Source organism: Lissotriton vulgaris, chromosome 11, assembly GCF_964263255.1.
Source record: "Lissotriton vulgaris chromosome 11, aLisVul1.2, whole genome shotgun sequence".
Lineage (NCBI taxonomy): Eukaryota > Metazoa > Chordata > Amphibia > Caudata > Salamandridae > Lissotriton > Lissotriton vulgaris.
Window position 1 is genome coordinate 511,040,408 of NC_141699.1, and position 13,482 is coordinate 511,053,889.

General features: G+C 42.5%; 1 protein-coding gene across 1 annotated transcript in view; it reads left to right on the forward strand.

Annotated features, from left to right (window-relative positions):
• The window catches only part of TET3 (tet methylcytosine dioxygenase 3), a 412,490-nt gene that overhangs the window by 131,997 nt on the left and 267,011 nt on the right, over nt 1-13,482 (forward strand). Inside the window, exon 3 of the mRNA XM_086943576.1 lies at nt 2,240-4,841. Coding sequence (XP_086799702.1) covers nt 2,240-4,841 — 2,602 coding nt within the window. The remainder of the gene's footprint in view (nt 1-2,239; nt 4,842-13,482) is intronic.

The window sequence follows — 13,482 nt, forward strand, 5'->3', positions numbered from 1 at the left end:
AGGGCCAGTGCTGAACAGGCTCCAGTCGCAGGGGGGCTGCACCCCTCCAGGCCCCAAGACAGCACGTCTAGAAGCTGCACTCCCGGGCTAGAGAGGAGGGGACGAGGATCAATCACCGCCTCCCAGCGTCTCTCTGCTGGTTCATTCGTTGCATGGGTCTCCACCGCTGTGCTGTGCCGACAGGCTGCCAGATCGTAGTCCCGTTGTAACTCAGCCTCTTACACACTTAAGAAGATGTGAGCTAGCCATGCCTGGACCAGTGGGCTTGGTGTCTTCTCCAGGTGTTCGGCCGCACTGTTCCTTAGCAGGTTATGCTTCACCCAGTCCCAGGACACGTAGCCAAAGCTCAGGAGCACGGGTTGGTGGCTGGGCACCTCCTAGGGCGGGAGAATTTCTCGCCTAGAGGCTTGTTGCAGAATTTGTGAATTAAAGGATCAGAGGACCCGAAGACCAGGCCGCTAAGTGGTCTTGATTTAAGGTTCTCTCAGGCGTGGCAATATAATACTTGCAGCTTCTCCCATCTGTTGTAGGGTTATTGTCCTGGGGTAGCTTAGCGGGTTAAAGTACCTACTCCGGAAATCTGCGGAAATCTGGGTGCAACATCTAGATCACAGGTTGAAATCACGAAGGGGTTATTTCATTGCTTCATCCTTTCCTTACAACCTTAATTAAAAGCACACTACAATACAGAGCAACAGTGTTGTGGAACTGTATACAGTGTACACGAAAGTGTGTATTAAAATCAGCATTTGAAGACTTTAACTAGGTCCAGCATCTTTCAAGTCGAATATCCATCCGTGCTGGAGAGTCCAGTATTGCTGTGCCGGCGCTGCTTTGAAGCTTCCTCCCCTGCCTCTGGGTCACGCACACGCCTTCGTCGGTTGTCACTGGATCCCTCTTTCCAAACACCTCTCACCTATACTGGCACCTTAAACCTGCTTGGAAATGTCCCTCCCCCGCTTCCGAGTTGTCACTTTCTCTGAGCGCCGCTGAGGGCACAAATAAAGGCAGCGCCCACAGCCTCCCCGGAGCCTCCAGCCATCCACTAAGCCTTGATGCTCTATGCAATCCCTCTACACCACTCAGGGCCACGTTACTCCACTCTATTTTACGACACACTATTCTGCTTCACTACTCCTCTCAACGCCACTCCAATTTACTACACAGTGCCAATCAATTCCACTGTACTCTACTACACCACACCACTCTATTCTATGACCATCTACTCCGCTCTATGCCACTCTAGTCAACACACCCTCTACGCCTCTCCACAACACTCTTTGCCACTTTACGCCGCTCCGCTTTACAGCACTAACTTTTAGCCATGCTGAACAGGAGCCACGCTGGTGTACAACATGGCTAAAACCTATTGGCAAACCAATAGCTTTTTCATAGGCGAGACCTATTGGCTTTGCCGATGCTTGTTTTACGATATAAGGTCATCCATTGAATCCGTGTCTCATTAAAAGAACTGTGCAGAAGTAGATACATTTGATCTTAAATTTATCCCCTCTGTACGTTATATAATTTGTGGTTCCTATGATTTACTGTGGGCTGCATGATTGAGAGAATTGTCTTATAGTTTATACTGTGCATTCTCGAATATTCCTCTATAGCTTACCTTCATGTGAATAATCCCCCAAATAGTGCCACCTTCTAATAGGTTATGATTTTCTAAGTTGTCCTTTAGTAGTCTGCCTCCTAGTTAAAAAGCATTGCGGACATTGTAGTTATCATATCAGGGTAGGTGGAGAGCAGTTGCAATCGAGCGTTCGTTCCTTAGTTTAAGATGCATCACAGTACAAAGAATAATGCTTGTCCCTACTTGTTGCCATTTGTGTTTATGCTTGAGAAAACTTAATTTTTCTTGGTCACAGTGTTTTTCAATGAAATTTTGCTTATCAGAAGTAGAAATTCAAAAGCAAAATGGCAGTACTTGTTAAGCTAGAAATCTAAAACACTAAATTAGAAAATTTGCAGGATTCAGATACCTTTCTTGAAGTTGCATTGTTTCCTCTGGTATTTATGCTCTTCTTGAAATATTTCTCATGTAAGAATACCACAAACGATTTGGTCTCAATTAATTTGTTCCTACTTTGTATTTTGGGGTCCTCCCTTATAAATAATAAAAGGGTCACTGCTCAGGGGAATCACTTGATATTTCTAGATTTTTGTTTCAATGTAACCACACTTTTTTCATAATTTAATTTCTAAAATATTTCTTTCCATTATATTTTAGACTTGTCTTGAGAGCAGCCTGGGTGATGGACTCAAAACTGACCGTCTGGAAGGAGGAAGGGTTAATCATGTTGAACGAAGGTTGAAAGCAGACGTTCCTCCAAACTTTATAAACGGGTCCTGCGAGGAAATGGGAAGCAAAATGATCATGGAGGCAAAAGAATGGATAAACGGCCATTCAATGGATCAGAATGCAAATGAAAAGCTTAACTGGGGGACGGCCATGCCTGTATTGAGTCAAGCAGTAGTTCCTAACAATGCCAATCTTGAGGATGCTAGAAACTTGGTTGCGTTCTCTGCAGTAGCTGAAGCCATGTCATCTTATGCCATGCCAGTATCTTTACCCCAATCACAACTGTCCATGCATTTGTATGAGAAGTTCAACTATGAAATGGGCAGAGATAGTGCTGGTGTTCCACCACTTTCAGTCTCAAATAAGTTGGCAACTGCTGAGGAGCTAAACTCATTCAAAACTGCTCTGACCCTGGCGAAACATGGCGTGAAACCCCCAAACTGCAATTGCGAAGGTCCAGAATGCCCAGACTACCTTGAATGGCTGGAGAAGAAAATACAATCTGCCATCCGCGAAGAGCCAAACCCATCTCATCCGCTCAATCAGGTACATAATGTGCCTCCAGGGAAAGCAGACCTTCTAGATCATGTACCAGCTATAGAGAACATTCTTTCACAGTGCTCTTCAAATCCCCTTCCCTTCTCTCAAAGTGCACTGAGCATTGCAAAGGAGAAAAACATCAGTCTTCAGACGGCCATTGCAATTGAAGCACTTACTCAGTTGTCATCTGCTCTTCCACAACAGTCAGGGGAAGTTCCTTCTCCCCACAATGGCCGTTTACAAACCTTCTCTTTGCCTTCACAGCATCATATGGTACACCCAAACTCTACCGACAGCGCCAAATCTCATGTTTTACCCATGTGCAATAATGACATGTTTGCAAACGACCTCACTCAACCATACATTGAAAAGAAGTTGATGCAGATGTCACATGCTCAAATGCTAGCCTCGTGGGAACAAGTGAAGAAAACTGATCAAGAACTGTCGCACTACATCCCTGATCACAACCTCTTAAATCCACCTAGCTTGTTCAATGACCCTACACCAATCAAAAAGGAATTTTCTACAGATTGGGGGGCAGACGTCAAAGCTAAGAACAATTTGTGGGATCTAAATTCTGAGCAGTGTTCTTCGGATGGTGACCCAATGAGTGGTTTAAAACAGCTCTTAGGCGATGCAAATGATTTTATTAAGTCCGAATTTAAGAGACCGGACGTTTTTAATAGTAAATTAAAAACCATTAAACCCAAGCTTGAGCCCCAAGCCCAAAATTTGAACAATAGTTCTAACAATATCTATAAGTTGACAGCTGACCAGCAGTTGTCTCAGCTTTTACAAGAAAATACTTTTCATAAAGAGGGGTCAGTTCTACATCAGCAGAACATGCACCATAAAAGGCATCTTTTTCAGGGTGAAAACCTACCCCTACCCAATTTACCGGAGCAGCAAAACTGGTGGATTCCCAAGTCTGAAAATACACTCCAAAACCACACTGAAAAGTCTGCAAAAGAGGGGAATAAAAGACCACAGTCACCTCCGCTAGGCCAGGTTGAATTAAAGGCCAAACAACATAAGAAAGCAGTAGTTCAGATTAAGAAAGCAAAACAGAAAGATACTAATTCTGAATGTTTACCCATGATCCAAATACAAGAGGAAGGGTTTGAGAAATCCCAAAATACAGAGAATCATTCAAATGAAATTCAGGCAGATCAGCATCTTTCTGAAATTGGCATTAAACAGCTACTCCCCTCTCCATCACAGCTCAGTTCACAGTCTCTGTTGCAAAAACAGCTTGAAAGTAGCGATGTTTCAGGAGCCCAAGAAATGTGCACTCCAAGGCCCTCTAATGCTGAAGAAACTCAAACCCAAGGTGATACCAATGTTTCAAACTACACCTCTTGCTTGTTGACTTCTCAGTTGAGCAGCAGTTCTAAACCAGATGAAATGATGACCAAACAGGTAAATGTGGACTCACTGCCAATTCAAAATGAAATGAACTCCGTGGATGCCAAATTTCAAGAGTTAATAAGAGAGTTTGAAGCAGAATTTGGAGAGGACTTTTCTTTAGTGAATTCCACACTCCCATCACAAAGCACTGAAGGACTCGGGACAAAGGTGACCTCGTATACCTCTTCTCTTCCCCTCACTCCAAAACCAACCAACACTTCTCCTTTATTTACCCAAGCAACCTCTTTTGCAAATTCCACTTCATCCTCTGATTGTGTATATACAACGGTTTCCACATCTCAAGCAATTTCTCAGCATTTGTTTTCAGCTAAATCTCCAAAGCAGGTTAAAATTGAATCCTCTGGTGCTGTGACGGTGCTGTCTACCACTTGCTTCTACCCTGATGAAAGTCAAGATGCAGATCCTTTTCTTGATTCTACGCCCACAAAAAATGAACCCTTCATCCCATCTTTGAGTGGATTTTTGGAATCCCCGTTAAAATATTTGGATTCTCCAATTAAAAGCTTATTTGACACTCCATCTAAGACGGCTCAAGCAGAATTTCCAACCTGTGACTGCGTAGGTAAGTTACATTTTTCTTTTTATTTGGGAAAATAACTGTTAAAGTCACGGTCCATCTGCAGCATTGTTTGTTGGACTTAAAAGGTCAAATTGTAAACAAATTTCAGAGCTCCCGCTAACAGGTTTGAGGTTGATTTAGTGAAAGTTGATACTTTACATCTGAAGTCTTATATGGCTTGGCCAACATTTGTTAAGAACACAGTTAAAGTAGGCTAGTCTATTAATGTATGTTCCTTTTTATTATTACTGCTGTGTGACTATGTGCAGTCTTCCACTGAAAACCAATCAAGGTTCTAAGAACAGTTTGATTAAAACTGGACGTCGGCATTGTCCTGACTAATGTGATTTACATGTGACTATTCCATGCAGGCTTTTTTTAACCACCTTAGTTTTATCAATAAAATATCAGGAGGTTAAAAGGCAAATCACTCTAATTGTATTGCCAATTCGTTAGCACTTAACTACTCTTTTAGTGGCTTAAAATGCTTTCTGTGTTTTCAAATAGGTATTGCATTTGTATCATTTGTATAGAACTAAATACCCCCTGATGAGGTTGTGAAACGCTCCTTTTTAGGACTTGCCTACACAGCGCGTTTGCACTGCGTAGGAGGGCATAGCCGTCGCTCTGCTCATTTTCAAACACACACTCGTGCTTGTGTCGGCATCCACCTTGCGGGAGCGAGCAGGGGCGTGCCACAAGCACAAGCACAGTGATTGAAAAGTGAAGACTACGAACGCACAACTCCCGAAAACAGCTGCTGCTTGTTAATTACTGCAGTGCGCACGGAGCACACCACTCGCGTGTTTAGCTGCTGCTTGTTTTTCTTGCGCATGCCCGCCCGTTCAAATGTGTAGTCTTACTGATTCAGTGTAAGAGGGTTTGTTAAACCTAGTTACCCAGTTGCATGTCTGCCGCTCTAGCCGCTAGACCACATAATCTCCCAGTATAAATAGCGATCACAAAAGTGATATTGGTAGATTTTTTTGAAAGTAGAAACACTCCACAAAATGCAAACACGTATTGTTTTCATTTGACATTGTTAGATTACATCCAAATTGTCCATTCTGTGCGTTCTGCTGTTTGCTTTCCTTCCACCCTTCCTGATGTTGCAATGTACTCCCCCTAAAGTAAAGGCTCGATTTCTCCTTGAAGCATGCCGCATTGACTTTGAAGAGATTACGAAACCACGTAAAGGGCTCTAAAAGAAGTGACTGACTGGGTGCGAGTCTATGAAACAGCCTTGACGTACGTGAGGAATTAACTACCTATAAGGTTATTGGGGCTTGTGGTTCTAGGAAGAAATCGTGATATAGAGACAGTTGAGGCATAAGCGGGGATCAGCACTCTCTTGCCTTTAGAGTGAAAAACTGGTTGAAAGAGTCAATACGTTGGAAATACGATTACAGATGCAATACGAGACACCGTGGCAGACAGACTTACATAATAGGACAAGTGATAGAGGATCCTAAATCTGACACTACATACATTAGGGAAGGTGTTTCTTTTTGACTCGCCCGGCATTGAATTAATGGAATATTGAATATACCCTTCCAAATATCAGAGGACTTTTTAGTTGTCCTTCCCCTGGTTGAATAGACGCCCCTCTTTATATCTGGCTGGTCCTGAAGAAGGTGGCATGTCATCCCTGTTTTAGCCACCGAAGCGCGTCGACCATAGCCTGGTCAAGACCCTGCTTTATGCAGTTGCTGGACATGGTCAACTAAAACTACTACATCACTCTGTAACAGATCTTCCCAGATTGATTTGATGTGTGTTGGGGTTAGTGAGAGTGTGGTATGAAAGTTGTTGTGTGAACTTGGTGTGTGTCTCTCTTCTTGGGGTTGTTAGTTGTTGTGTGTATATAATGCTCTTTGATATTTTCTTTTGTATATGTGTATTTAGATTTTGAATAATTTGTATATCAGTGTCTTATAATTGTGAAAAAAGAAAAACCTTTTATATAAAAAAAAGAATAAGATGATAAAAGTATTTTTGATAAAATAAATTAATGAAAAGGATATTTTTGTAAACTGTCTGTGTCTCTGAATAGTTCTTGGATGTCTCACATTTGGAATTGAAACAAAGGTAATGTAATATAACTGTAGGTCGTAAGGGAGTATTTTTGTTTTGATGTTTCTGTACTTCCCCTCTTCTCCCTGACTTTTTTTGATCTTTGAGAGGGGGTCCCCAGGGCCGGACTGGCCATAGCGGGCACCGGGCGTTTCCCCGGTCGGCCGCTAGGGTGGGGGCCGGTTTTTGGCCTCTGGGGGCCGTTTTTGTTACCGGGGGTCGGCAATGTCGGCCCCCGGTAACAAAATCGGCAGAAACCGGCCGCCGCCAGGGGGGGCCAGCTGAGCAGTTTGCCAGGGCCTGTTTCTGTTCTCAGTCCGGCCCTGGCGGTCACCTTTATATTGCGCTCCCCCTAAAGTAAATACATCTGAGATAATTTGAATACTTCCAAGACCAAGGTTACTCGTCGTAGTATTCAGGCTCTCTGAAGGCCTCGATAATGTGACCGGACCATCTTTCAATATACCCTTGCGCCCCAGCTCTTAGGTGAGTGTGGTCTTCCCGTCGTTAGCCCAGTCGCAGCCTGTCGCCCCTTCCTGTTAGATGGCCTCAGAGCTCTCTCTCTCTGTGTGCGCCCAGTCAGGGGAGACGAGAGACTGCTCTGACCGGCAGGGACCGTCGCATCACTGAAGGTGGTGATGACGTTGTGTCCGAGAACCTCCAGGGGAGCATTTCAGCGGCCGCCATTGTCATGTGCTAGATCGGAGGATGCCTTTAAAATTGTTTCATTTTCGAATTTTCAAACAACGCTCGTGTTTTCTACGGCTACATCATTAATCACTTTCTAATATCTATCACTCCTATAGTTTCAATTACAATTATGAAGTATGTTGTGACAATTGCTTCAAATCAAACAAACAAAACTGCATCTCCTAGAAGGCACTGTTGTCAAATGAAAGGCCTGGGTGGAAAATGTAGTGAGCTAATGACATGTTGATATGATTTGAGCAAAGCTTGTACCCTCCCTCGCCTCGAGGCAAGGTCAAGACGTAGTTGCTCAGGACACAGGGAATCATCTACATTGGTCCTTGGTTAAGGTGGCAGTGCGCTAAGTCTGTGTCCACTATGTCAATTGTTTTAGAAGCATACCTAGTTAGGGGTCAGATGTACAGCACACCCAAGCCCGGGATTTCTTAACCAACAACCCTGTATTGTGGGAGTTGAACCTCATCAATTTCAGTGCTGTGGCATAATTAGTGCAGGAGGTACAATGGCACAGGGGCCAAGGGTTTGTAGGGGTGTCCTACACTCCAATTATGAATATTTGTGCAACCCATCTGGGTGGCACTGTGGCTCACTACACCTACTTGTGTTGGGGCCCATGATATCCTTACTACACGACTGATAAATCTGCATTATTAGTATATGAGTAGATTGTTCAGCATGCAATATGGTTCCTTACAAAACACAGAACTGGCTGCAGTGTCGCATATACGATGCACGCACTTGGTTCATATGTTGGATAAATGGATAGCACTCGTTTGTGAGAAAGCAATTACAGTCTCTAAGAGATGAGTTTGAGGGCAGTCAGTTTATAAGAAAAAGCATTCTCATATTAAGCATTACTTGGTCACTGTGTCTCCAGCTTTAAATGGGTTGATATTGAAACCGTTCCATTTCATGTCTTCCGAAGAACGATAGGTGTCTGAGCTCTGCCTGAAAGGTTGTAACTAAGGAAACAGGCATTGGCATAGCCAATAGGTCTCGCCTTTAGGACCATAAGTGTTTAGTTATCCAGCACAATATCCATGGTGCACCAACATCAACTGTTACATAGCTAAACACTTATAAGGTCCCAAAGGCGAGACCTATTGGCTATGTCAATGCTTGTTTTGCCATTGTTTCCGAAGTGCCCTTCAAGTGCATTGTTGCAAGAGGCATTGGTTGTAGTTTGACGTACAAGGAAACCCTTGGGCGATGTATGTGAGCTTTGAAGGTATGATATAATCATGGTTTGTCGAAACTTCACAATACATGAGTTAGTGTGGCTAGTGTGAGAATAGATGTAGACATGCATGGAGTGCTTACCATCTATAGGGGGATTATCTTACATAGAAACAGCCATTCATGAGCATCACTGGCTCCACAGGGAATGCACCACAATAAAGTCCACCTAATATAACCGGAATGAACTCTCATTGTGTGCTATCCCCTTGGTACCAATAGAAGGCCTGACACTCTAGAGACACTGTAAAAAACCCAATAAGGGAGCACTCTATTGAAACTATCCATAAGCGACTTCAGCCAGACCACTAGGGGCACGGTCAAGCCACAACAAACACTTTCTACATCCACCCTCTGTAGAAATGGACCTTTTTAAGGGTACACTGGTGCAGGGTCACCCTTTTGTCCACAGGTTCAAAAACCAACAAAGTAGAGATCAACACATGGAGTAGGAATAAATAACACGTTTATTAATCACTGGTGAGTGGGACCACATCCACACAGCACTCTCGTGCTGCCTGAGGTAGTACACTGGCTTCACAAAGCAATGGCCTCTTTATACAGGTTTTGTGCAGTGTAAGCACGTGAACAAAAATAGGGAGAACAAGCTTTAGGAAGAGTTATCAGCAAACAAGGACAGATGAAAACTACATGGTCAGCAAAGTCAGAGGGGGAACAGAAATGCTTATGGCAGCAATAGATGATTGACAGTTAGCATATGTACTGGCAGCTACAACTCTCAGCACGTACATTGCTTTTAGCTGAGTCAGGAAGTCAACTATAGATAGCACAAGCAGAGTGAAAAGACGAAAGAATTACAAAGGAAACTAAAATGGATACCACAGCCAAAATGGCTGCAGCTTATGCCAAGTAAAATATTACACGTTTTCCACACCTCATGTATATGGGCAAATCCAACTAGAAATTGAATCTATTATATGGTCTTCAGGTCTACATTGCATGGAGCAAATGCCATGTTGCATCATAGTGTGACAAGATTTTTTGTTGCTCTTCTCTTTAACAGTGATACTTTATTTTTTGTTTGTATTTTACGGTGTAGAACAGGACAAGCTCTACATAGCATAAAGGGGTCTATTAATAGTATCTCTTTATTTGCTTCATCTTTGAAGAGTATTACATAAACCTGTATCTGTCTTCTCGGTTAGCAAATATATACCCACAAACAATAGTTTGCCTACTGAGCACTTGTTTAATTCTCTCAGGAATTCATTCTTCATTATTATTTTTCCTCCTTTCATAAGACCACTGACAGGGGTGCTGACCGGTGCACTTTTTGTACAACACAGTGAAAACTGTTCCGAAACTAAGGTTTGCAGCAACTTCTGTGTCTGGATTTGTATGCAGACAAACCTGTTAGCTCCCTCTACCTAAATCCTCCTCTCTATGCGGGATGATTTACCCTACTTTTTTTCTTATGCATCTCACTGCCTTTTCACTTCCTTGTTACTTTAGTCCAACATGCAAACCACTCACCCTCCCCACCACCCTTCCACCGGGTACTAGATTGTCCTATCTAAGCTTGAAGGCGTGTGATGTTTTTTCCTTTGGCCCAAGTTTGATCTGTATTTTTACTGATGGGCATATCCATGGCAACTTTTCATGATGACCTATTCTAGACAGATGCTCTGCAACCATTAATGTATTCTGAGTCACCATTGCGGTCTATCACAGATCTTGCCCTTTGGAACCCTCCTCACCGAATAATGAACAACATTCTGAATTGTTAATGGCAATTAAAAAAACTGATATACTGTGCACTACCCACCATCGCCTATCTTTTGCTGTTGCAATAAATTCCAAAAAGCTTGCACATGTATGAATTGGATGCAATTAAACTGGATCTTTTTGGCATGCTGTTGGCATATACAAGATGTAAGAGTGCTTTGGCGGAAGAGGGCATGGTCATTGAACACTGGTACTTGGAACTGGATATTGTTGAGTGTTAGAATTTATTCATTGAGCCCTTTTAAAAAACTGTTCTTTCTTAACCTTTTTGATTGAAGTCGACTTTAGTAAATTGCCATGCCCGGTTGCAAACCTTTTGCATCAGTGGTCAGGTGAGCACTCCTTCAAGGTGGCTACACTTATGTTGTCAGGGATATGGTCTCCCATTCGCGTGATGGGAATTATTTTTGCAGGAAGAACGGAAGATTGAGAGGTGCATGCAAAATCTCATGAAATGTTTTCTAGATACAACAATGGTGACTCCAATTCTCAGTTCTAAAGGTGTGGCCATATAACTGTGCAAGCCTAAAGACCTTTCAAAGGAGGTTGCTTTTTGGCAGTGGCAGATAAGAAGACGATGTGTTTTCCAAATGCATTCCTTAAGACTATTTCCTGTGAGATCCTGCAATATTTTTGCAGCTGGAATAGAGGTTACCCGGCTTTTCAAGCTGTAATGCTTTTAAGTAGCTCACCAATGAACTTCTTTGCTCATATTTTTGCAGCAGCATTTCCGTAAAGGAATTGTGAGATGGTCTGTCATAATGGATGTCCACACTTAGTGTCTTGAAACCTATTGACAAAAATGCACTTGGTCCATGAATGATAGATAGTATCTGATCAGTAGACCTTAGGACCCGCATGGGACGTGGGGGAGGGATACAGCTGAATTTCTCCTTATGCATGTAGCATGCAGCAATACCAAGAAGGCTTTTATAAGCCTGGCCTTTGACTCACGTCTGGGAAATATTGCTTCCATACTGCATTGCTAACATATCTAGTCTGATAAAAAACCTATACTTATAAGGGCCTGTAGGTACCTGCATATTGTTATGGCCTGCATGCTTTACTGCGCCCAGCTGTGTTTTTTGCACTGGGTAGTACCTGGTATTATAACAAAATGTGCAATTGTTTCCTTGTCTTATTATTATTTCTCATGGAACAAAATACAGATGTTGTCCTCTGAGGATTTCTGCTGGTCCATGACAGGTAAATTCCCTTGTGTCCCTGTGTAAATGGGAAACCCTCTGACATTTTCCAGATTGGAATGGAGATACCCTTAATGATTGCAGAAGCAACTATTTGTAAATAACAACATTTTACTTTGGTGTGCTAAATCCGCATCTACATATTGGTAGAGGAAGCTGTGACTATTCAGCAGCACCCACTTCAAGAAAGCTGTATATAAGTTCAAATTCTACCAACCTCATCCTAGTGTACAAGATTAAGTTTAATTTTGGGTTAGAGTATTCAGATTGTAAGGTGGCTGGGAGGATAAGTTAAAAGGTGCAGTAAATCCAGAAAGAAAACTGCAATGGCACCTAGGTTCCCACAACACAACTCTTTGAATTTTTAACATGATTACCTCATTGGAGCACCTCAATCCCTCCATCTTTTCTCTTCATTCATTATTATTGCATCTTTCCTGCGCCCGGCCTCGTTGCTACCCCTACTATTATTTCCATTACATGCAACTTTCTTTTCCTTGGTGCATTTCAGAACTTAAGTAGAGCTGTCAGTCCCACAGAATCTGCTGGTATTGTCGAATATGATTGGGAAACTTTTCTTAGTGGCCTAAGACCATATTTGTACTAAAAATGATTCCAAAAATAAAATCCTTATACAATTGTGCATGGTGAGTCATGGTGCATTGGCGAGTGCTCATAAGAATGCTAAGCCAAAGTTTTGTTTTACTGTACCTTACTCTTTTTCATTATTCATTTTCGTCTCATGACCATTTTCTATATCCGGTTACCATGACCATCATCTTTCCGGATTTGACGTTCAACACTTTGAAGTAGATGTCAAATTCCTTTTTGTTTTCAACCTTTCTGCAAAAAGGGTTCAATACTCGATCTTGAGTACTTGACCTTTCTCTCCTTGAGGTTTTACCTAATTTCTTTAAAGTGTTCTTGCTAGCTGTGGGCAGTCCTTGCCTAATCATTGGCAAGATATTTGGTTTTGTCACTGTATTGAACTTTGGCTCCAAATCTATATATAGGCTTTCTTGAATACCTATCATTTCATGTGAAAATATAAGAACCTTTCTAAAATCTGTCTTATAGGGGTCTTTGTCTTTCTTTTTTATTAGGCAGCATGGAAGAATTTATCTATGGTTGAACAGCTTGCTTCCTGTAGCTTAACTGATTATGGGCCGATCTGTGAAGAAGCTCAGTTTCTGGCTTCCCAGGCACTAGTCTTCTCATCTGAGCTTCACCGTTCTGCTGTTTGAGATTTGCATCGTATTGAGTTTTAGGGTAGGAATGCCAAGTGTTGAGGGTCTGTTATGTTCTCCATCATTCTATCTATCTAGATCTTTCCTTATGCGCATCAGCACATGCTCCCAATCCAAGGGTAGCCAAACATATCTTCTCTTTGTTTGAAGGATTTACACTTCGGAGATCATTCGAGCAGGAGATTTTAGACACCAAACAAGTTCACCTGTTTTGGTAGTGTAGGAACTAGGGTTTTTGTTGCAGAACCCCCCACACTTTTTTGCCTGGTATCTGGTGCAACATTGACTGAGAGTGTGCTGGGTTCCTTCTCATCGAGTCCCCAGCACCAGTGTTCTTTCGCGAAACTGTTCCACAATTTGCTCAACTTCAGCCCCCTGTAAGTCCCTAGTGAATGGCACTCCTGGTACCTATGGCATTGGGACTGAAGA